The 23,402-nt window shown below is 31.9% G+C and overlaps 1 protein-coding gene across 11 annotated transcripts in view; it reads right to left on the reverse strand.

Moving 5' to 3' along the window:
- LOC145261156 (uncharacterized) overlaps nucleotides 1-23,402 on the reverse strand; it is a 124,129-nt gene that overhangs the window by 76,805 nt on the left and 23,922 nt on the right. For 7 of the 11 annotated variants that reach the window (XM_080119473.1, XM_080119475.1, XM_080119469.1 and 4 more), the window contains exons 2-3: nucleotides 11,014-11,069; nucleotides 4,854-4,887 (exon numbers count right to left, since the gene is read on the reverse strand). In XM_080119473.1, the coding sequence (XP_079975599.1) occupies nucleotides 4,854-4,887; nucleotides 11,014-11,069 (90 nt within the window). Of the gene's footprint in view, nucleotides 1-4,853; nucleotides 4,888-11,013; nucleotides 11,070-13,819; nucleotides 15,096-23,402 lie in introns of those variants that run through there. The other 4 variants (XM_080119472.1, XM_080119474.1, XM_080119467.1 and 1 more) reach the window with 1 other exon arrangement.

Below are 23,402 nucleotides of genomic sequence, written 5' to 3' on the forward strand. Positions count from 1 at the left end.
ACCCCCCCCCTCTCACGCACCCCAAACACCTGGGCAATTCCCGGCAGCCACATTAGCGGGCATAAATCCAAACAAAATAGAAAATAAAGAATAATCAATGTTTAAATATTATAAAAAAAAAAATTAAAAAAAAAACGATGTTAAAACTTCTTAAAAATATCGTAAAAAAAAAAAACCAAAAAAAACCCAGCAAACTTAATGGAAAAAAAACCAAAAAAAAAACCCCCCGAAGCAAACGATGTTAAAAGAGTTTTCGATTTCTCCAGTTTTAATATTGAAACGGTTATTGTTTGTTCCTTTTTGTTTTAACATTATTTACTTATACCTTCGCTCCCCCCATCACATTCGCTTTTTTTTTTTGTTTTTCCGATTTTTTAAAGAAGTTTTAACAGTTTTTTTTTTTTCGCTTATTCTTTATTTTCCATTTTGTTCCAAACACCCAGGCAATGGCGGGTACCCACGCTAGTCTTTTATATAAAAGGCAAACTGTGTGTGTGTGTGTGTTTGTATGTCTACCAAAAACTTCCGACAAATGTGTCGGAAACTGACCAAACCGATATCATTTTCAACCTCTGTCCTTCAGACGACAAATATCGAAAAATTGGCCAAAAACTCCTTCGTCCTCAACTGGGGAGTTTTATACAAAAAGAGGTTGGATTTTGCTTCGCCATTTTTTACAAATCATCCTCTCTTTTCGATTGCCTAGCCTTAATTTCAATGTTCTCAACTTCTGGTTGGGCGATGGAGGCATCGACTAGGACGTAAGGTCTTTTTTCCCCTCCTTTGCGTTACGGCTTCAAGCCTACCTGTCTTGGATGGCAAATATCGAAAAACTGGCTAAAAACATTCATTCCTTTACCCTCAACTGGGCAGTTTTATACAAGGAGAGGTCGCATTTTTCACCAACATTTTAGCAAATCATCGTCACTGTTAGATTGACTTCACTTAATTTCAATGCTCTTGACTTCTGGTCGCACGATGAAAACATCAACTAAGATGTCACATTGTTTTTTTTTTTTTAAACTCTCTTCACCCAAACTGCCTACCATTGTTTTGCCCCCCCCCCCAAAAAAAAACTACCACTTTTTTTTTTTATTCCCCCACTACTACCACTTATTTTTTAACACCTTTCTCCACCTTGCTGTTTTTATCCCCCCTCCCTAGGTTCCTTACCACACTACCTCTCCAAACCTGGGTAACGCCGGGTACCCCCACTAGTCTTATATATATATAAGACAAATGCGGTGCGTGCATTTTTGTGTGTCCAAGAAAGGCTTTTTTCGACGGGATTCTCGGGGGAGGGAGGGTTGGGGAGACGATGTCTTAGAACTTTTTATACATCCCCTAGATCATTGCGAACACGCGTCTCGTCTAGATTTATTTACGTCGACTTTTATAAAATTCTTGCTATTTCGGCTTCTCAGGTGTTCATTTGGCTTTTTCAGATAACAGTGAAACTGATCTGAAGCGAAGGTGCGGTTCCCAGTCTTCGCGCCAGGAACATCCAGAAAGCAATGGGCATTTGATCAATGTGAGGGGAAACTCCTTATATCAGACAATTGCTATTCATATGGACACTCTCCACTTTATGGGGATCTGGTTTCCCCCCAAATATTTTGGCGAAATAAAGAGTTGGGAAACAAAACCAAGATAACTACCTCACAGTAAAAGTTCACTGTGGGACTTCTATGGCGTGATTATTAAAATTGCGCACATGTCAATTTAATTTTTTAATCGTTAAATTTGAACTCTGTTTAGTTACTTTCCCTTCGTGGGCGAGTTGTCAGGTTATTTTCACACTTTCTTTTCCACCTTCACCTCAACGTTCCGGGTTCGATGATCCCTACTTACCAAAACTTTTTTTTTTTTTGTTAGTAGCCATATTGTAGTCAGCTGGAAAGCAGGTAAATGGAAGAGAGTTCCACACGTGTACAGTTCTAAGAAAGAAGCTTTGTTCATGGAATCTAAACTTAGGTTTAGGCACAGATAAAGAGTGGGGAAATTATTGATAGTGGTTACAACCAAATGAGTGTTTCTTGTGAATGTTTTTGAGCCTGCCTACTACTCCTAATTTTAATTTTTTTTTTTTTGCGCTGTTTTTTCTGCTTTCAAAGTGAAAGCAGAAAAAATAGTTTAATTTTTTTTATTCTGAGTTTGTCAATTTAAAAAAATTATTTTTAAGTTTTTCAAATTTTATTTCCAAACAACACTATTTTGTTGTTTTTAACGCTTTTAGTACACATGTATTAAAAGCGTTAAAAAACAACAAAATGTACTAAGTATATACGTTTCTGTTATTGTACTTATAACTTCTTTCTTGTACTTAAGGTAGAATTGTGTTTTTTAGTGGTAAAAAAGAAAACAAAAAAAAATAAATAAAAATATATAACAAATAAAAAGGTACTTGTGCACTTATGCTACCATACTGAAATAACATTATCTAGAAACCCATTCTTAACATGGGGAAGGAAGGGTATTTTGTTAACTATTCTGTACTTTCACTTAACAATTAAATAAAATATATTGCGAAACTTGAATTCATTTTTAACTCATTGTCAAGACTATTTTTTCGAATCTCTAAGACAAACCCGTTTTTTTTTTTTTTTAACTGAGGATATCTAAATAATAATAATAATAATTAGGTGGTTTGATAAAGAATTTAATTGTGATGCATTTTGTAAATTTTTACCTTGTACGCTCTCCTCTTTATGGGGATCTGGTCCCCCCCCCCACACACACACATTTTGGCGAAATAAAGAGTTGGGAAACGATTATCCAAGATTAATTCATATCTACTTAATTTTTTTTTTTCTTTGAGGGGAGTAGTAAATACCGGTCATGAATGCTCTTTAGGCATTCAATGGCTACACCCAAGATTAAGCTCTCCTTTGGTGAGGAGGCAGGAAACATTTTTCTTTAAAATGACTACCTTTTAAGGTTTTCAGGTATACTGAAAACGAAGATCGCATTTAAATTTTCCGCAAATAAGTAGCTTTCCAGATATTTTGCGCAGAGTTTCATGGGGTTACGTTTGCATGCTCGCACATACCAAGGTGGCCACCAGCAATAACATAAGAAATGACATTGCTTAATATCTGGAAAACTACTTATTTGCAGAAAATTTAAATGCGATATTCGTTTTATATTACCGTTTTATTTCTTTGTTTACATATTTGAATTTTCAGTAAAACAACAGAATAGAAATGACAAAAATTACCATCAACTGGTGAATACAAGGTGACCCAAAAAGAACGGATATAGTTGTTGCTGATCAGGATTCCTGGTATCCTGGTACTGTGAAAGCTACATCAAGGATTCATGTAGAGTATGATTTATGGTTGCATCTCAGAAAATAGGGGTATATTTTGGGCCAGATAGAGAGGATTCACAAAATTGGACTGGTCCCAAAATGCATAAGTTCTGGTCAACTATGGAAATTTCCATCTTTTACAGAAATCCAAAATCCATATAAAAAATTTTCTTCAATTTATTTCTAAGATTAATTCATATCTACTCAATTTTTTTTTTCTTTGAGGGGAGTAGTAAATACCGACCATTCAATGGCTACACCGAAGATTAAGCTCTCCTTTGGTGAGGAGGCAGGAAAATGCCTATTCTCAATAATGCTATATTTAAATACCATTATAATACTTAGTTTTGTTCATACCATGCACCAGTTTAAAAAAAATTCAAATTTGTACATCTGAATTTATAATTCATTGCTTATGGTAAAGAGATACATCAGATTTTACTGCATAATCAGAAAGAGCACACAATTTTACATAAGACTGCCAAGTTTCATGAGAATAGCTTGGAAAATAAATGGTGGCGAAATTATAAAAATTTCTTGAAGTGTTGAGGTCCATAATTTAGTCCACTTTTTCTAAAGAAAAATGTCCATGGAAAAAACATAAATTTTGGCACTTAAAATTCTCATAACTTTTTTATGCAAATACCATCAGTAGTTAAAAAGTTATGAGAATTTAACGGTTTTAAGCATCTTTTACATAGTTCTTTTCATGCAAGTTGAAAATATAATCTATAAATATAAAAGCGAAAATGTATGTATGTATATATGTATGTACGCTTTTCCTCGATGTCCACAAAAGGCTTCTTTCAGAGAAGCGCTCGCTCGCTTCACAACTTCTTAAAACTTTTTATATCATCTATAAATTGTAATATCTCGCAGTTAACCACGGAGCTCGCCTGTCTTTTTAATTTTATTGACTTTCAAACGTTAATTATTCCACATTTCTCGCATCAGCACGCGTTACATTCAGTTTTCGGTATAAACAAAAAGTGAAACTCGACTCTAATCACAGGCCCAGAGCCAGTGGTCTCTAGAGAGCTAAGTAACGTTTGGTCAATGTCGACTTCGTCATAGCAGACGGTAGCTTTCATTTTGAGACGAGGGAGTGGGTTTTTAAAAACAAACAAACCGATTTATTGACCTCATTAAAAACTGTCCCGCACAAAATGCTAACTGCTGAATACCTATCGCCGTCACGTCAATCAAAAACGCGCACCTGTTTTTTCTTTCACACTTTACTATTTTCCAACTGCGTGTCGTCAAGGCTTTTTCACGGGCACCTGTTTTTTTCACACACACCTACAAAAACCCGGGCAACGCCAGGTACCCCTCGCTAGTAATTATCTTAAAAGAAAAAAAATCAACTTCTAATGCTACTTACAGGATGGTTAGAATCATAAACTGATCTCTTGATATGAGGTAGTTGGTAAATGTGAAGCGTTTAAAATAGCATTTAAAAAAACTGATACTCGAGTATTCAGAAATATTTAAAAAAAAAACAAAAAAACTATTGAATGAATTTTTGCTATTTATAATGACTCACCTGAAGAGCTGGAATCCTGAGTTGTACTGTCAGCCTAAAATAAAAATAGAAATATATTTTCTTTAACAAATTTTGTTTAAATTAGAAAATGCAAATTTTAAAGGTTAGTACAAAATACTAACAGTGACTTAATTACTTACATAATCTTGATAAACTAAAGTGTTAAAAAGGCTCTGAGTGGTTAAGCCATATTATATGTTAAAAGTGAATATGCTTGAAACAATACAATTGGGGCTTCTCACACAACTGAGAATGGAAATATGGTTCTTGTCCAGAATTTCCCTTATATTAAAAACCAAAAATAAAGAAAAACCTACAAGAAGTACATACCCATGACAAAACAAAGATATCATATTCCAAAAATCAAAAATGATTCTGAAGCGATTAATGAGAATTTGTAGGCATTACAACAAATCTAGTAAGAATTATTGTAGAGTTATTTCACTTTGTTTCTTGAAATTTTTTCTAAAATGTTGAACGAGAAAGTTACTTCTCAGATACTTATAAAATTGGATTTTCTTAGTTAAAAATAAAACTACTTGATCAATTTACCTGATTTTTGGAATACATCTTCACTTTGTCACAGGCACGTACATCATACAGATTTTTCTCTACAGTTCTGAAATTTTGAGAGGAGGACTGGTCATTCATATTTATTTGGATTCTTCAAACAATTGTTCTCATCTTGAGTATCATTTTCCCAATGTTTCGGTCGATGTAAATTCCGACCTTCTTCAGATGTATCTTGTCGAACTCTGGAATTTTTCAGTCAAAGTTAGGGAATCTGTACGGAATTTTGAACGGAGCCCTTTATTTAATTCATGGGGGTAGCATGCTCTTGTTCTGTCAGCCATGACTGGATAAAGATCCTAAGTAATTTGCAATTGTATTTTCGATCACTTTTATAACTGAATTTTTACAAGTACTCTAACCACTACAGCACATGTCTTTGCAAGGACACACTATACACAGGATAAGGCAGGTGAAACTAGGACGGTAGGATTTGATATATCTAGAGCCTTTGACAAGATCTGGCATGCAGGGTTTCAAGAAAATTAATTTGTACGATATTACCAAACAAGTATTTAATATAAAATCTTTCTTAGCTAAAATAAAGATATTGGTTATCATAGATGATTGAAACAGCTAAACAATGTGGGTGTGTCTCAAGGGATTGATCTTTGCACTTTATTATTCCCGACTTTCATAAACCTCCCTGATGCAATTGCAATGAGTATATTTGTCGATAACACCATGCTCTATTCTCGACACACACGCATACCCAAGGCAATATCTAAATCTAAAAAATATGACGTTAAGTTTGTAAATGAATAGGGACATTAATGGATGGTTATATTTCATGCAACTAAAACAAAGTATCTTTCCTTTAATAATGACAAAACTTTTCAACCATCGATTGTCATGGCTAATAAAACCTTTCTTTCCCGAGAGTCCAATGTTAACTCCTTGACTTTACGTTGATAGACAATACCAATTGCAATACATAAAAGATAATGCCAAGTCTGCTGCAAAGAAAGTGAGCTCCCTCTACTGAACTGCTCAAACCTACCAATATTCTATATCTCTATAAAACCACTATTCGCTCATGCATGAAGTATTGCTGTCACACCTAGTCTGATGCACCAAGTATTAGTCTCTGCCTCTTGGTTGGTTGTTTTATGGCATATCAACCCTTTTTGCTACCGGTAACTCTAGGAGGAGTTTATGCTTCAAATTCTTATAGTTATATCTACAAATATTTTTTTTTATTCGTTTGTTTAGTAGCATATCGACCGTCTAAGATTAATTTATGCTAAAGTGGTTGTTTCGTAAATCTGCCTCTTGGACAGAATCCCACAAAGAGTCTCTAATCTAATAGGTCTCACACTCTCTAATAAACTTCAGCCCCTGTCCCATCACTGCAATGTTGCATCCCTGTGCTTGTTTTACAAGTACTTCAATGGAATGTGCTCCGTCAAACTTATTGCACCTGTGCTCACTCAATACTCTCAACAGACGTGACAAGTAGAAAAACACTACAGCTTCACCGTAGATGCCCTCAGATGCCACAAGACTTTCTCGAGTGTCTAAGGTCTCTCTGTAAAGGGGTTTGCCAGAACAATATGGCATGAGGATACTTTTTCCATAGAAGTAAACCCTGACCAAATATTCAAAATCACATAGTATTCGCAGCCCAAATAAGATCTCCTCACTACGGCTACCCCACAGCTTTTGTGAAGAATGGTGCACCTTCTCCAAGTGATATTACCTCAAGTAATAGCACAAAGCTGGATACTCCACCAGACTAGCTAAATTCTTGTCCTGGAATCCAGTAAGACCATGAGACCAACATGAAAGATATACTACAACATATAAAAATGGTTAATTGGGGAGAGGAAAACTATGTTCTCAATTTCTTTACTAACTCAGTGCTTGAGAGATAAAGAACTTTAATGGAACATTCGAATATCTATGTATCTCATATAGAGTTCAAGTGTTAGCCCCAGGTCGTAGGCCCCTTGATTTCTGAGAACTTCGACTGAAGTAAAAGAAAACATAATACCCAGTGAGCTAAGTACAAGAGAAATACAAACAATTGCACTTCAAGGAAAGCTTAGAATCTTAAAAAAGATCTCTTGGTTGGAGTGGCTGAAATAGTGGATGAATGTCATTCATTAGAATGCTCCATCCCCAGCAAAAAAGTTTCTTTTGTTGAACTGCTTGTCATTGAAATTACTTCTGTTCAATTTCAGAGTGTACTAACACACACATTTAAATGTAATGTGAACAACTTGCTGCACAACTCCTACTTAAGATTCCCCTATATCGTAATAGTCCCTTATGTGCAACAGTGGCAATATATCTTGTTCAAGTTGAATTGAAACTTAAACTTTTGTCTTTATAAATGCACAATTCTTTTTCTTGTCATCAATTGTGTTTTCCTCCATGTTAGTTGATATTAAAGATAACTATTTTCGGTGACAGGCCATTTATTGATTTTTTTAAAAATTTAATATTGATATTTTTCAACTTAATGCACACAACATTTTTTATTAGAGTAGGTATCACACCAACCAGGTTAGTGCACTAAAACATATATATAGTCAAATTCCATTCAATTTCATTTATGGAAAGGGGGGGGGGTGATAAAATTTGGATGTAAATGAAATTTCATCTTTTCTTTTTATGAATGTATGATTTATTTTCGTTTGTGTAATCCATTGTTTGTTTTCTCTCCAGATTACTTCAAATTAAGGTTACTATTTTTACTGACAGACCATTTATTTTTTGACAATGTTTTTCAAATTAATCTGTTCAATATTGCTCATCTCTAAGGATATAAAAACAGCCGTCTTAAAGAATCACACATCAATATGGTGGGTTTAATATCGGGTTTTAAATTATCTTTCACAAAAAAGTTGAAAATTTTATTTAATGTTTGTTCCATTAGTTTTTCCTATTATTGTGTTTCCACCTGGTTTTTTTTTTTTTTTTACATGGTTCAAATCTGAGATCTGATAATTGGTTGATTATCAAAACTCTAGGTTGATCTACTTTTCTATGAATCGGATTAAAAAAATTCAACCTGTTTCTGAATTTTTGAGATAGGGAATGAATCTCTGTATTATTTCAATTATTCAGACTACTGGTCTCATCTTGAGTGTTATCCATTCAATGTTTCAGTTGATGTAACCTCTGACCTTTTTCAGATGTATTTTCTTTAATTTATGAATCCATAGCATAATGGATAAAGTAATTAGTAAAATTCAGTTGTTTTTTTTTTGTTTTTACATAGGCGTCACCACTTATCAAGGCCGAGAGACCACTCAAGAATAAGTGTTAAAGAGTGAACAGTAGTCAAAAGGGCAGTATAGTAATCGATAGTAATGGAAGTTCGGTAAATTTGTTAACCTAAGTGGAACGGCTCATCAGAAACTTGTTTACGTTGGACTTGAAGACAACCATATTATAGACAGCTTGAAAGCAGGAAAATGGAAGACAATTACACAGACGTGCAGTTCTAAGAAAGAAGCTTTGTTCATGGAATCTACGTTTAGGTTTAGGCACAGATAAAGAGTGGGGGGGAATTATTGATAGTGTTTTCAGCTAGACGAGTGTTTCTTGTGGAAGTTTGGCGAGGGGGAACCATAGATTGAAGCTCAGTCGAACACTTTCCATGAAAATAACGATAAAGCAGAGACAAATTTGCAACATCTCTTCTGTGAGATAGAGGTTGCAGCGAAGAGAAAAGAACATCTTCTACGAGGCTACGAAGTCTATTTTGAACCCTATCAAGGCAGGACAAGTCTTTTCTGGCAGCTCCTGCCCAGATTTTGTATATTTTTTTCAAAGGGTAGTGGGATTTAGCACAATTTTTAGATTAGTTATTAATGCTTCCATTATGATTAATTTTTATTTATCACTTTTTTTTTTTTTTTTTTTTTTTTTTACATAGGAGTAACCACTTGTCAAGGCCCAGAGGCTACTCAAGGATAAGGGTTAATGAGTGTACAGTAGTCAATAGGACAATATTGTAGTAATCATTAGTGAAAATTTGGTAAATTGGATTACTTAAGGGAACGGCTCATCAAGTCCATTTTAAAAGATTTTTCACTTATCTGAAGCCTGTATTTTTAGCTGTGAACTGTGAAATTTGGTTTCTGAATTGATGCGATACATGACAATTTTTCTACTTTCCAACAAGTTTTAAACGGTTATAATTTGGTGACTAATTGAGCAAGCTAATTTTATACCATTGTTTATGTTTTGCAATGATCTGCATGTGTTATTAGATGCAATGAAAATAAAATGAATTTATTATGCTGATATAAAAAAAATATTGAGGTAAATTCACATCTTATCTACCAAAAATGGTGTGAAACTGGTTAATTTTTCTATATACGACAACATATACACATTTTGTTTTGTATTATGAAGGCTTTGCACTTCCTCAAAACCAGACTTGGCAGTGAAAGAAATTAAAGCTCAAATGTGATAAGAGTGAAAATGCATACATCCCAAACCGAAAGGAACCACATTGAGATTTTTGAATTTAAGTTTTTAATAAGGCAGTTAGAGGACCGTTTCATTAAGGAACAGAGGAGAATATATATAAATAAATAAAAATTTAATAAAATGAAAATAGAAAAATATATATATATAAGGTCACTAATTATTTGCTTTCACACGAGGGCAGAATTAGACGTGAGGCTGACTTTTATTCTGATGAAAATCTAGCTCACCAAAAAGGGACACTGGATAGTAGAAAAATTAATATTGTCTTATTTTCTCAGTGTAGAAAATTTTCTCCTTCACTAACAGAGAACAGAAAAGATGAAATGTAGTATCAGAATTTCTATAAACCAAAACGGTCAAGAAAAATCTGAACATGTTATGATAATTCGTATTATTTCGATTATTCCGACAATTGTTCTCATTTTGAGTGTTATTTTCGCAACTTTTCATTAAGCCTTCTTTAAATGTATCATGTTGAAGTTGGGAATTTGCAAGGACCTAATGGTTTATATGGCATAATCACGTTGATACACCAGATTCCACTGGATCACTGAAGTTAAGCAACATTGAACCTGGTCAATATTAAATGGGTGACCATTTGGGACTGCCAGGTGCTGTATGCGTTCTCTGCTTATCTCCGTATTGTTTCCAGTCATCCTGGACTTTTCCTTGCCACTGGACTGAAACAATACCGATTCAGGAGAGGTGTGGTTGTAGATTGCGCAACCCTTGCCTCACAATTTATACATGCAGCTACCCCCTACAAGGGGTATCCTTTGTTTTTCGAGACTGAACGGAGGCATCGGATGGTGTAGTGGATAAAGTACTTGGGAAAATTCACTTCAAGTTCAATCTTCAGCACAGGCGACACTAAAAATACAATTGTAAATTACTTTGACCTAGTCATGACTACCCCTGTGGACTAAAAAGGTTGCATTCAAAATTCTAAGCAGATGTCTAAGTTCAAGAAGATCCACCTGAAAAAGGTTGGAGGTTACATTATCTGAAATATTGTAAAAATAACACTGAAGATGAGAACAGTAATCCAAGAATACAAATAATATGAATCATCAATACTCATCTAAAAAATTCAGTAACATCTTATGATAGAATAAAAAAAAATAAAAGAAGAAAAAATATTTACCAGTTTTTCTTTATTTGTTATTCCTGGCTCCCCATCTAAGGGGCCTTGGTTGGGATCTGAAAAATAGAATAGAACATAAGATTAATCATTAATATATATATATTACAATAGAAAAATGTGCGCATGAAAAGTAATACAGTTAAGCTTAAACATGGATAAGTAAAGGACTACTTGTTAAAACTGGAAAAGAAAAGGATAAGATATTCTAGTAAAAAATATAATAAATTTATAACTTAAACTATTGAAGCACTAAAAATTTTTTTTAATTCAATTCATAATATATAATCAATTCTTAGTGCTTCAATATTTTAAGTTATAAATTTATTATATTTTTTACTAGAATATCTTGTCCTTTTCTTTTCCAGTTTTAACAACTAAGTCCTTTACTTTTCCATGTTTAAGCTTAACCATATTACTTTTCATGCTTGGATGTTTCTATTGTAATCTATGATTTTTCCAGGCTTCTAGTAAATTCACTTGTTCTTTGTTTGTCTGCTTTCAATAAAATTCCCCCAATTATTTCCCTTTCATTCTTTCTATTTCACTTGTTACTTCTCTTTTCGCGAGAGCAGTGAATTGGTAGCAACAGTAGTCGCTTCAGCGACTACTTTGCTCACCTCCTTATGTCTTTTTACGATTTTGAACACCAGTAAATTCATAACTTTTGTTTTACTGAACGAAAATTGAAATCTTTTTTTTTCACAATACAGCTGAGAAGGTGATCTATAAACCTATAAACTGGAATAATTGTTTGAAATTTGGTCGAAAAATGAGTGAACGGTGAAGCTTTAAAGCAGTTCTAAACAACTAAATGTTTGACTGATATATGCATTATTGTGTGTGAAAAAAGACAAAAGGAAAATAAATTAAACACCGGAATAAATCATTGTTTTTCCTTTGGTCTTTTCGCACATCTTGTCTCCATGACATTTCATGATATATATTTTATCCTTTGTATGTGTTTATAGATTAAATATTGAAATAACATTAAAAACAAGACGTTTTCTGATCTAATGATTTTTCGTAGCTGAAAAAGAATTCGAAATAGAATAATATGGACATGCCAATTTATTGATCCTTTTATTAATTGGATGATAAGTTACAGAACAGATCAATAGAGAACTCCTGTTCACATCTCCCTACAGCCATGAAGAGAGAGGCCCCGATTGGATTATTTATCTATTTCAAACATGCTCACTTTTCTAACATGTGGTCTAACTAAACCAATACTTTATCTATACCATCTTTATGCAGACAAAAGATTTTCTTTTTGTTTTAAAAAAAGTCGAGTTGCAAAGTCAAAACGTGTAAGGTGCAACCAACTTCTAGGATTCCAAAATATCAGATTTCAGATTTTAAAGTCTTCCAATATTTAGACATGATTTTTCAAAGATTAAACATATTCAACCTCTAACTCTTAGTATTCTTACAAGTCTGACTTTTTCAAAAACTTAGACATCTTAATTCCACCACCCTGTTCTTACGTTTATTAACTTAAAACATTATTTACAGTGTATACAATATAACATTAAAACAATATTTCATAGTGTATACAATATAACATTAAAACAATATTTCACAGTGTATACAATATAACATTCAAACAATATTTCACAGTGTATACAATATAACAATAAAACATTATTCACAGTGTATACAATATAACAATAAAACATTATTCACAGTGTATACAATATAACATCAAAACAATATTTCAGTGTATACAATATAACATTAAAACAATATTTCACAGTGTATACAATATAACATTAAAACAATATTTCACAGTGTATACAATATAACATTAAAACAATATTTCACAGTGTATACAATATAACAAAAAAACAATAGTCTGAAAATTTATAATTTTAATTTGCTTTTAAGTGAAAAGGAAACTTGAAAGTAAATTTAATATTGTCCCAAAACTTTTTTCTTATATTTAAAAAATAAAAAAGTTCTTTATCCATAATTCCCCATATATTAAAAAAAAAAAGAAAAAAAAACAAAGAAAATCTGTATGACTTACATACCCATGACAAAACAAAAATATTCCAAAAATCACTTAAATTGATCAAATAGTTTTATTTTTAAATAAGAAAATCAAATTTTATGAGTATCTGAGAAGTGACTGTTTGTGCGGTAGTTTGAAAATTAATCTCACGAAACAAGGGAGATAGCTCAATAATAATTCATACTAGATTTATGTTTTAATACCTAGGTATTCCCATTAATTGCTTTAAAATGATTTTCTTTATAAAAAAAATCTACTTGATCAATTTACATGATTTTTAGAAAATGATATTTTCATTTTGTCACAAGTACGTACATCATACAGATTTTTCTTTATTTTTTGTTTTAATATAGGGGAAATTCTGACCAAGGGCCAAAATAAAATTATGGCACAATATTAAATTTTCTTTTGGCTCTTTTTCTTGAGAGATAATCAATGCCTCCTATAAAAGTTGTGAGTAATCTATAGTGAAGCATAGATTGCGCAATCCTAACCTCACAACCTCTAACCAAGAATTCAGAGTTCAGTATAACTACAAACAATGCTGGGATAAGTAGAAAAAAAAAAAACAGTATTATTTGCGGATTTTCCTTTTCAGATGCAATTCTATGCTACAAACTACATAGACATCACAAAAATAAATGCTCTAACAAGAAAAAAAGACATTTAGAATCAACCAATAAAAATCATTCCAGTAAAATCCAACTCCACTTAAGGCTTTAATCAGGAGAGATCTAGTTTCTTTCAAGAGTATAATAACTCATTAATAATAATGTCATTTTTCTTTTAACTTACTCTCCAAATTGTTTTTTTGTTGTTGTTTAACAAACTCCATAAAGAAGCTGGATGCTTGTGTACTATAAGTGGATACCTAAAAAGATGCATTTTAAGTAAAAACAATTGCCTGCAGTTTTAAAATTAGTAAAAATTACAAAAAATTATCAGCACTGCCCCCCCCCCACCATTTAGCCACAAAAGTCCCCAGGGGACATCAAATCCTGAGGGAAAATGAACAAACAACGCAGTTTTAGGCCTTAACAGCAGAAAGAAATCATTTCAAGTGTATTTTACTGGCAGTGGGTCACTTTAGTTCATGTGTTAACATAGGCAGGTTACACCGGCGTTTATATTTCACATTTAAAAGAGTACTCTTGGTAAATTTTAGTTCTACACCATGCAAAAAAAAAAATGACTAAGTCCCCCCCCCATCCCATTTAGTCCCAAAAGTCCCCAAGACCTTAACCTATTTAAATTTGAGTTCAGCACCATGCAAAACTGCTAAATAGACATATACAGAACATTTTGGACAAATATGGTAAAATAGTCCCAAAAATGGAGGGTTTTTATTAGCCCTAAAAGAGCCAAGAGTTATCGCAAAATATAGACAAACAAAATTATATAGAAATCAGTTAGTTTCAATTTTTCAGAAAGTTTTATAAAAATCCAAGACATGAACTTTTTTTTTTTTAAATAAGCACAAAAGTGTCACTTTTAGCCATTTTAACCCGAAAGGCACTCCTAGGGGGGCAACCGGAGTTTTCGCAGATAATCCGTTCTGTTATTTCTTTTTTTTTTTTTTTTTTTTACTCATATCATGTTTGTGCAAAATTTTTTTAAATTCCAAGGCGTAGTTATTGAGAAAAGTGCAGACGGACGAACGGACAAGGGTGAATTTACAGGTCCACCTTCCTTTTGTCGAAGACCAAAAAAAAAAAAAAAAAAAAAAAAAAAAAAAAAAAAAATTATCAAATAGTGCAGTTTCAGTGATTCAGTTTATTCCATATGACCCACTGACTTATCTCCCTCATTTTGTTAGCTTTTGCTATTTCAAATTAGAAAATGGCAGATTGTTTTTTTTTTTTTCTTTTTTGTAAACAAAAGTTTAACAAGTCTACTTGACCATTTTTCAGAATTTTTGGCAATTTTAATAATTTCGACATAACACATAAGTATGTACTAGTGTTTTTACTTAAAATGATTTTGTAGATTTCTACTTATAATGCACAAGTGCCGGAAGCTGTCTCTACTGCTCCAGTTATGCCTTTCTCTTTACTGCTTCCATTATTCTTATCATTATCAAGGATGTGCAGAAAGATTTACTTGAACTCTCTACAATTATTTTATATATACAACATAATTGTAGGAAATAAATAAGAAAAACAAATCACTTATTAGTTGCAATTCATTTTTTGTTTATTAAACCCCTGATTTGATTTAACATTTTTTAAAAACACATACATTGTTAAATAGTTTGTTTTTTTTTTGTTTGTTTTTTTTTTCAATCATGGAAATAAAATGATATTTCTCTACCGATTTTCATAATTTCATATTTGGTTGAAAAAATTTACAAAAATCGTTAAAAATTTTCAATCCTGCAATTGGAAAAGAAAAAAGAAATAGTATACATGAGACAATATATGCCTATTATATTTTTTAAAAAGTCTAATCAAACTGTACAGATTTAATAGACGAAACGATAAATTGCAGCTATCTGTAAGTGATGTGTTTTATGCTACCTTTTTCCTACAACAATAAACCATCATACAACAGAAGTACTTGTGAACAGTCATTATTTATGTATCTCATAAATGAAAAAGATCCTGAAAATATTTTGTATTGATATCATAGTGATGATATGAAATTTTACCTATAAATAAATAAAATAGAATGGTGTGGAAAATTCATGATATCTGAGTTTCAAGAGAATTTTTTTTAAAGAAAATTATATTTTTGTGAAATTAGTACATAAGTACATAAATCATTAAAAATAAAAACCATTTGTAATATGATAATCTGTTAAAACTATAAAATAAAAATTGTTTAATTACACTTTTAAGATGCAACTTTAGTTCACACTAGATCTGTTTGACTTGGGGGGGAAAAAAAAGTTTTTCCAATATTTTTAATAGTTTTTGTTGCTTCACCTTTATCTTTTGTGCTGTTGGAGAATTGCTATTTTAGTTGACTTTGTGGGGATAAAATATATATAGAAAGAGGTTAGTGTTTAATATAACTTTTTTATGCAAATATTATGCAAAATCATGTAAAATATCTGCATGAATATAATTACATGTAATATTTAAGATGATCAACCTATAAGAAAACCAAAAACTAATGCGGAATTAATTAAAATGAATGTTTAAAAGAATATGCAAATTAGATCGTTTGCAGATGAATACAATTCCACGGCCCATACATAACAAAGTTGTATTTTCTTTTTAAATAAATAGAAAAAAAAGGGGTTTTAATATGAATATCAATACACAAAAAAAAAACATTTATAGAAATATATGTGTGTGTACAAATAATGTATCTAAGAAATAAAAGATGAGAATTAAAAGTTAAATAAAACTTTATATCATTAGAACAATAAGGAAAAGGAGAAAAAATACCCTCTTTATGCCATGGCATTTTGAAGTTAAATGTTTAAATTCTTTTCATTTCAACATCATGGCACCGAAAAGAAAAAGAATATTCTAAGAAAACGTATCAAGTCAAAATATTGATTTTAAAGAAATAAATGCTTGTTTTACAAAATCTTTACATTGTAATTTGGCTTTTAAAGGTATAACACACACACACTGGTTGCATACTTTTGTTTCCTGTAGGGAATCAACCAAAACTTGTGTTTATTAAAAAGTGCTCGATGAATGAACAGAGTTTGTTTATAGTATTTATGCAAACATTATTGGCTACAAATGTTTCTGTAGCGCTTCTATTCAGAGGGCACCACTTTGTCCGGCCAGAGAAAAGTCTATTCTAAAACCAAAATCAAGATACATTGATAGATATAAATGTGTTTTTTTTTTTGTTTTTTTTTATATCTCGACTAACTAACGAGCACATGGGTATAAGTGGTTGATATGGATAGGGGAAGAAAAGGTGAAAAATACTAAAGAGAGGAAGAGAGGAACAGGTTCAGCAAGTTTGGTCAATTAAATTCCTTATCTATGACCAGCTAATGGCAGAGAGAAATCATTTCAAGTGTATTTTACTGGCAGTGGGTCACTTTAATTCATGTGTTAACGTAGGTAGGTTACACAGGCGTTTATATTTCACATTTAAAAGAGTACTCTTGGTTAAAAAGGGAAAAACATTACATGAGAGATGGAGATGTATTCATTCTTTTTGACGACTCTTTTCCTCATCTTTATAGTTGTTGTTTCATCGCGTCTCGTCCAACTCATCCTCTGGCCTGCTTCTGGGTTGGATTGAAACCGCTATCTTCAGGGCCCGTTGCATAGTCGATAGAAGCGTTGAATATGTACAGTTCCAGGTGAGCATTGTCTGAAGATAGTGGTTTCAATCCTACCCAATAGCAGGCCAGAGGATTAGTTGGCTAAAAACGTGGTGAGACAACAACTATGGAAGGCAGTAATTACAGGTGGACCCAAAAAAACGGGCCCCAACTCTAATTAGGCTCCGTTTCTTAGTGTTTTGTCCGAATGAAATGAAACTTTGGTCATGACTAGTTTATTATATTCAAAACATCACATCAAAACACTAGGGTCTTTGCCCTTTTTTTTTCTCCGTTGGCTGTAAAATGCTCAGAAAAACACTTGAATGTCCTGTTTTTTTGGGTCACCCTGTACTAGGGATACAGTTACAAGACTCAGCATTCCTATCCTGCATGGTTAACCACTTGAAGGCCAGAGGAGGAGTTGGCTGAAACGTGGTGAAACAACAACTATGAAGACGAGGATAACATTCACAAAAAAGAATGAATACACAAATTGTGAAGCCTTATCTCAAAGGATTTAAAAAAATAAAATAAAATAAATAAATAAATAAATAAAAAAATATATAAGATCATGGAGATATTTCTAAGTAGCTACAGAGCTACCTCAAATAAAAATTGCCCCTAAGAAAAAAAAAAATAAAAATAAAAAAATAAAAAATAAATAAATAAATAAAAAGCCCCCTGCTGAATTATTAGTGGTCCCACCATGCCTAATACTTATTATTTTTTTAATTAATGGCCATCCAATGTGGAAAGTGGCATACTTTTATAGAAAACTCAGCATCCATCTTCCGATAACATTTTGAATATACATACACAATTTGATAAACATATGCACATCATCTACATAAGTTATCACTCCTATCAGAACATGGATACAAATATTTACTCATATTGCGTACATACATAGACATATGCATCCGCATGTATGCAAATACACACACACACACACACACATATATTTACATGTATGCAACTTCAACAACAACAAGCCAAGTATGTGGGGGTCCCCCTTCATGAGTAAAAAATTTACTTTCACCATGACTAATGTTTGTGTAAAATTTTAAAAACATCCAAGGCGTGGTTATTGAGAAAAATGTGGACGGATGAACGATTTGGGGGTGATTTTACCCCTATAATGCATCCTGGTGGTTGTGGGGATGGGATGGGGGGAAACCAAAGTTATCCCGGAAAATCAGTTCTGGCAAAAATTTACTTTCACCATGATTAATGTTTGTGCAAAAATTGTTTTAAAATCCAAGGTGTGATTGAGAAAAGTGCGAACAAATGAATGGAAGTGAATTACTAGGTCCATCATGTTTATATACCTGTTTGTTGGTCTCCCGACAAAAGAGGTCATCTTAAAACTATGTATATACATATTCTCCTTATGCTCTTTGGTTAGCGGAGATATAAAAACAAAAACATTTATATATATCAATGTATCATGATTTTAGTCTTAGAATTGACTTTTCTCTGGTCTGACAAAGTGATGCCCTCTGAAACATGTATGCATATATGTAGCCAATAATGTTTGTATAAATAAACATATATATAAGGCACTGTGTGTACGAGTTGATTCCCTATGGATTTTGAAACAGCTGGGCCAATTTTTCTTTTTTTTTTTTTAATTTCACACAAATGCATTTTATGGATTTGAGAGTGTTCTTAGGTAGGTTAAGTATTGAAAATTTATAATTGAAAAAAGTCTTATTAAGGAAGGAACAGTCTGATTTTGACCAAAGTCAAAACTCTTATGCAGTCTAACAGCACAAATGCTTTTGAGAAGATTTATCACTGCGCAAGCGAAAGGCCTGGCACATAAAAATCAAGAATAGGTTCTTTATCAAAGACAGAGGTGTGTTCAAAATTAATGTTTCTGTTTAGGGCACCACTGAACCATGAGACTTGACTTTTGCATTTTAAACTTGAATTCAATTATATAAAAATTTAATAAAATCAACAGTAAGTTCGCTACAGTGCCATACAATGTATTGAAAAGTAAGTCACTGCAAGGAGGCATGTGAAGCTTCCTTCTAGTGCACTACAGTGAGTCCCTGACTAGAGCAGGCAATCAATCGATTTGATTGAATAATGGTTGATTTCATTGATTTTGATGACAATAGACAATAGACGTATTAGAAGTGTGAAACATTTATTGGGGTTCATTCAATCCCAGTAACGTTGGTGCTAGACACCATAAATGACAAATTTTACCTCGTTTGAACAGATCAAATTATTTTTGGATGATAGATAATTTGTATTAATCAGACTACCATTCCCATCTTAGTTATTTTCTCAATGTTTTGATCAATGTAATCTCCGACCTTCTAATTCGAGAATGAAGCTAGCTAAGAAGAATGTGAATAGCTAATCTATTTATCTATAAAGTTAAATTGTGTGTGTGTGTGTGTGTGTGTACATTTCCCTACAAAACTACTCCATCAATTTTCAATCTACAGACTCGAGATTTGACATAAGGGGTATTGAGATTTGAGAAAATCTTTTTAAATCGTTTTCGGCCAAAAATTAGGCTGTCAAGTTGTCATAGTTCAACAATTTGACCTTTGAAAACTCTACGAAACTCCTTTGCCAATTTCAGGTTTTAACACTTGAAATTTTAGATGTAGGTTACTTGGACATGGATCAAACTTTTTAATTTGATTTGAGCCCAAAACAATAAATGCTAAAATTGAGATCAAGGTTTAAAGAAATTTTACCTCTGCGGTCTATCAAATTATTCAGCCGAATTTTTAAACATTTGAAATTTTACATACAGTGTATTCAGACATAAGGCAAGCTTTTTTTAATCAGTTATCGGTCGAAAATTTGGCTGCCAAGGGGTCAAAGTTCAAAAGATTTGACTTTTGCTGTCTCTAGCAAATTATTCAGCCAATTTTGGGTCTAAACATTTGAAATTTTACATACAGGGTATTCAGACATGCAGGAAGCTTTTTAATCAGTTCTGGGGCGAAAATTTGGCTGCCAAGTTGAAAGAGTTGACCTTTGTAGACTCTACCAAACCCCTCCGCCAATTTTGGGGCTAAACACTTGAAATTTTAGATGTAGGTTACCTGGACACGAGTCAAACTTTTTAATATATACATATAAAGTTATAAACAGTACATAGAGCCCGAGCAAAGCTGGGCTGAACTGCTAATAGCAGAAAAAGCTAAAATAGAGACAAATTTCCAAATTTGAGCACTCCCTAACCTGACGACCTAGAGGTTCCAAGTTCATCCAGTTCATTCTACAAAAATTACTTTTACTTAGGATGTTGGCAACCTTCATGTAATCTCTCTCGTAAGTATCCAATGTCTTTATAAAAAGAATTCCAACTGGAAAAATATTGGAGAAACCAATATCAACAATAGAATCGCCAGATTTATATGATATAATTGTAAAAAAATGTTTTTCTGAAACAATCATTTTTAATTTTAGTCAAAATTAAGAGAAAGACGGTGTGCACATGGAAGAAAGAAACAGGAAGTCATTCTTTAATGGAATAAAAACATTTTACTCTCCTGTCTCCTTCATAAATTGTTTGAAGTTTAGGTTAACATTTTCAGAGAAAACTGTCATTAAATGGGAAAAAGACAAAAGAGTATGAAACGTATAAGAGAAAAAAGGAAAAAAGAGGAAAGAGAAAAAGTGAGAAAGCAATAGAAATAAAATCCATCCGAACATTGACGACAAAATAAGGAAGTAAGGTTCTAGCGATGTGAGAAAGAAAAAGAAAAACGACAAAAAAAAAAAATAAATAAATAAATAAAAAAATAATAATGGCAGGTCACACCCCTGAATTTTCTAGTTAAAAGACAGGGTTATGAACTTGAGTTATCTCTTTTCCATAGCCTTCTTCTTGTGACTTCTCCATAAAAAGATGCTGAATTTATTTTTCCAGCCTAGTTTTCATTTCAGTGTTTCACTTTTAAACTTGCTTTTATCTGTTATTTTTAAAAATATATCTTTACTATAAAACAGGGTTTAATTTTTTTTTTAAAGTAATTCCAAAACCATTCTGAAACCCATGTCACTCTAAATCAGCGGTTCTCAACCGGGGGCGAATCGCCCCCTAGTGGGCGAAAATCAAATTTGGGGGGGGGGGGGCGATTTTCAATCAATTTTATCTGCTTGAGTAATATTAAACCTGACATTGAATTTTTAGCGAAACATCACCAATCTCAGGGCTCACACTAGTTAGACTTTCTACATTTCTTGTAAATTTGCAATAAAATTATTTTTAATTAATTTGTTTTCCATTTGCATGTACAAAATGTTTCTAGTGTTGGTTAGTCATAATTACAATATTTGTTATTTATTCTTGGAGGTGATTATGAATTAACTTAAGTCAAAAATAGCTTTTGGGGGCGATAGCCGGGAAAAGGTTGAGATGTATGTACATTCACCTAACAATTTAATGGAACAAAACATACCGTAAAAATTGAGTATAACTTAAAAATCCTATCTACAAAATAGCACGGCCCGTATCCTGCATAAGTACCAAAACCACACACACACACATTCATTCCATTACGTGAATTTACAAAAACAAAAACACAAAAAACAGTTAGCGTTAATCAAGTTTTCATTATTATAATTGTTGTAAAATACTTTATTTGCATTAAATTAGTTTTCATTTAAAAATAAATTTTAATTATATAATATTTATTTGTTTATTAAAAGCTCAAAAAATTATATTGAGAAATAGAATATTGTTTTATGACCAAAAATTATAAGGGGGTCCACCAAGAAAAAAAAAAAGGGAAAAGGGGTCCATGGTCAAAAAAGGTTGAGAACCGCTGCTCTAAATAATTTAGATGACTGAAATATGATATTTTATAAAAAAAATAAATAAATAATTACAAAAAGAAAAAGACAGAAACTGAGGAAAAAAATAAATAAATAAAAAAATAAATAAAAAATAATAATTTAGCCATATTGCATTTTCTTTTTGTTCACATGCCCTGTTCCGAATTCATAGCCATGGATAGTCATAAAAACAATGTAACAAAATCGTTTTCAGGAAAAATGTTATAATAAAAATGAGCTGGGATAATTTTTTTAAATGAAAATATCAAGTAATAATACAATTTTAATTGATTACTGAAAACCATCAAACACTTTGAATAAAACAAAAAAAAAATATATATATATATATATATATATTTATTTACATTAGTTTGAAACCAGTTTCAATTAAAATTAAAACGTAGTTTATGACTGTTTGGTACAAAGAGAATCACTCCACTGATGGCGGCCTACCACAAATTCAGAGTAGGCAGAATGAGCAAGAAAATTCAATGTCAGCAATAATTTTTGTGATTGTTTACATTGAGTTTTTTTAAACCAACGCATTTCAGGTGAAAAGATTACATGCTTAGATGTCGTGATGAAATTAGTATAAATTCAAAAAATTACAAAAAATGATCCAATTAACAAAAATCATCTACAACAGAGCACTACATTGTGAGTGAAACAGTTGCATTTGCGAGTGATTTTTCAAAATGGCGACTAGAAATAATGAAACACTTATCTTTTGGTGATTGTATTTCTTTCACTGACAATCTTCCAAAGCTCACTACTGAGTGAAAAATATCTTTTCAACCTTTTTTGATAAAACAAAGTTAAATTATTTAAATGAAAGTTTAATAGAATATACTTTTTTTTTTTTAACGACGGCTGTTTAAAAAAAACATCTGAAGAAATTATGTTTATACCTTCAAGTATCAACATAAAATGTGTATATTTAGAATTACATTTATTAAAAAAAATACAAAAAAAAAACTATGTACATAATTGTCACAGAACAAAGATGTCATATTCCAAAAATCATGTGGATTTGGTTAGTAAACAAAAATATTTAGTTGTTAAAAGGTCAACTAAAAATAAATTTGTCCATAGAGCCCTGTACAATTACGTTCAGTTTTAAAAATGGCGGACCCTTAATCAATTTAGTATAAGGTTATCTCCCTTGTTTGTCATTCAGAATTAGTCGCACAACTCTTCCATATTAAAACATACAATAAAAGTCAATAATTCAATAAATTATTTTTAATTGTAATTATTTTTCTACTTAATTTTCGTAATTTTTGGAGCTTATACTAATTTTGCCATGACATGTAAGTACCTAAATCA

This window comes from Euprymna scolopes, chromosome 37, assembly GCF_053919585.1.
Source record: "Euprymna scolopes isolate OS-2025 chromosome 37, ASM5391958v1, whole genome shotgun sequence".
Classification (NCBI taxonomy): Eukaryota; Metazoa; Mollusca; class Cephalopoda; order Sepiida; family Sepiolidae; genus Euprymna; species Euprymna scolopes.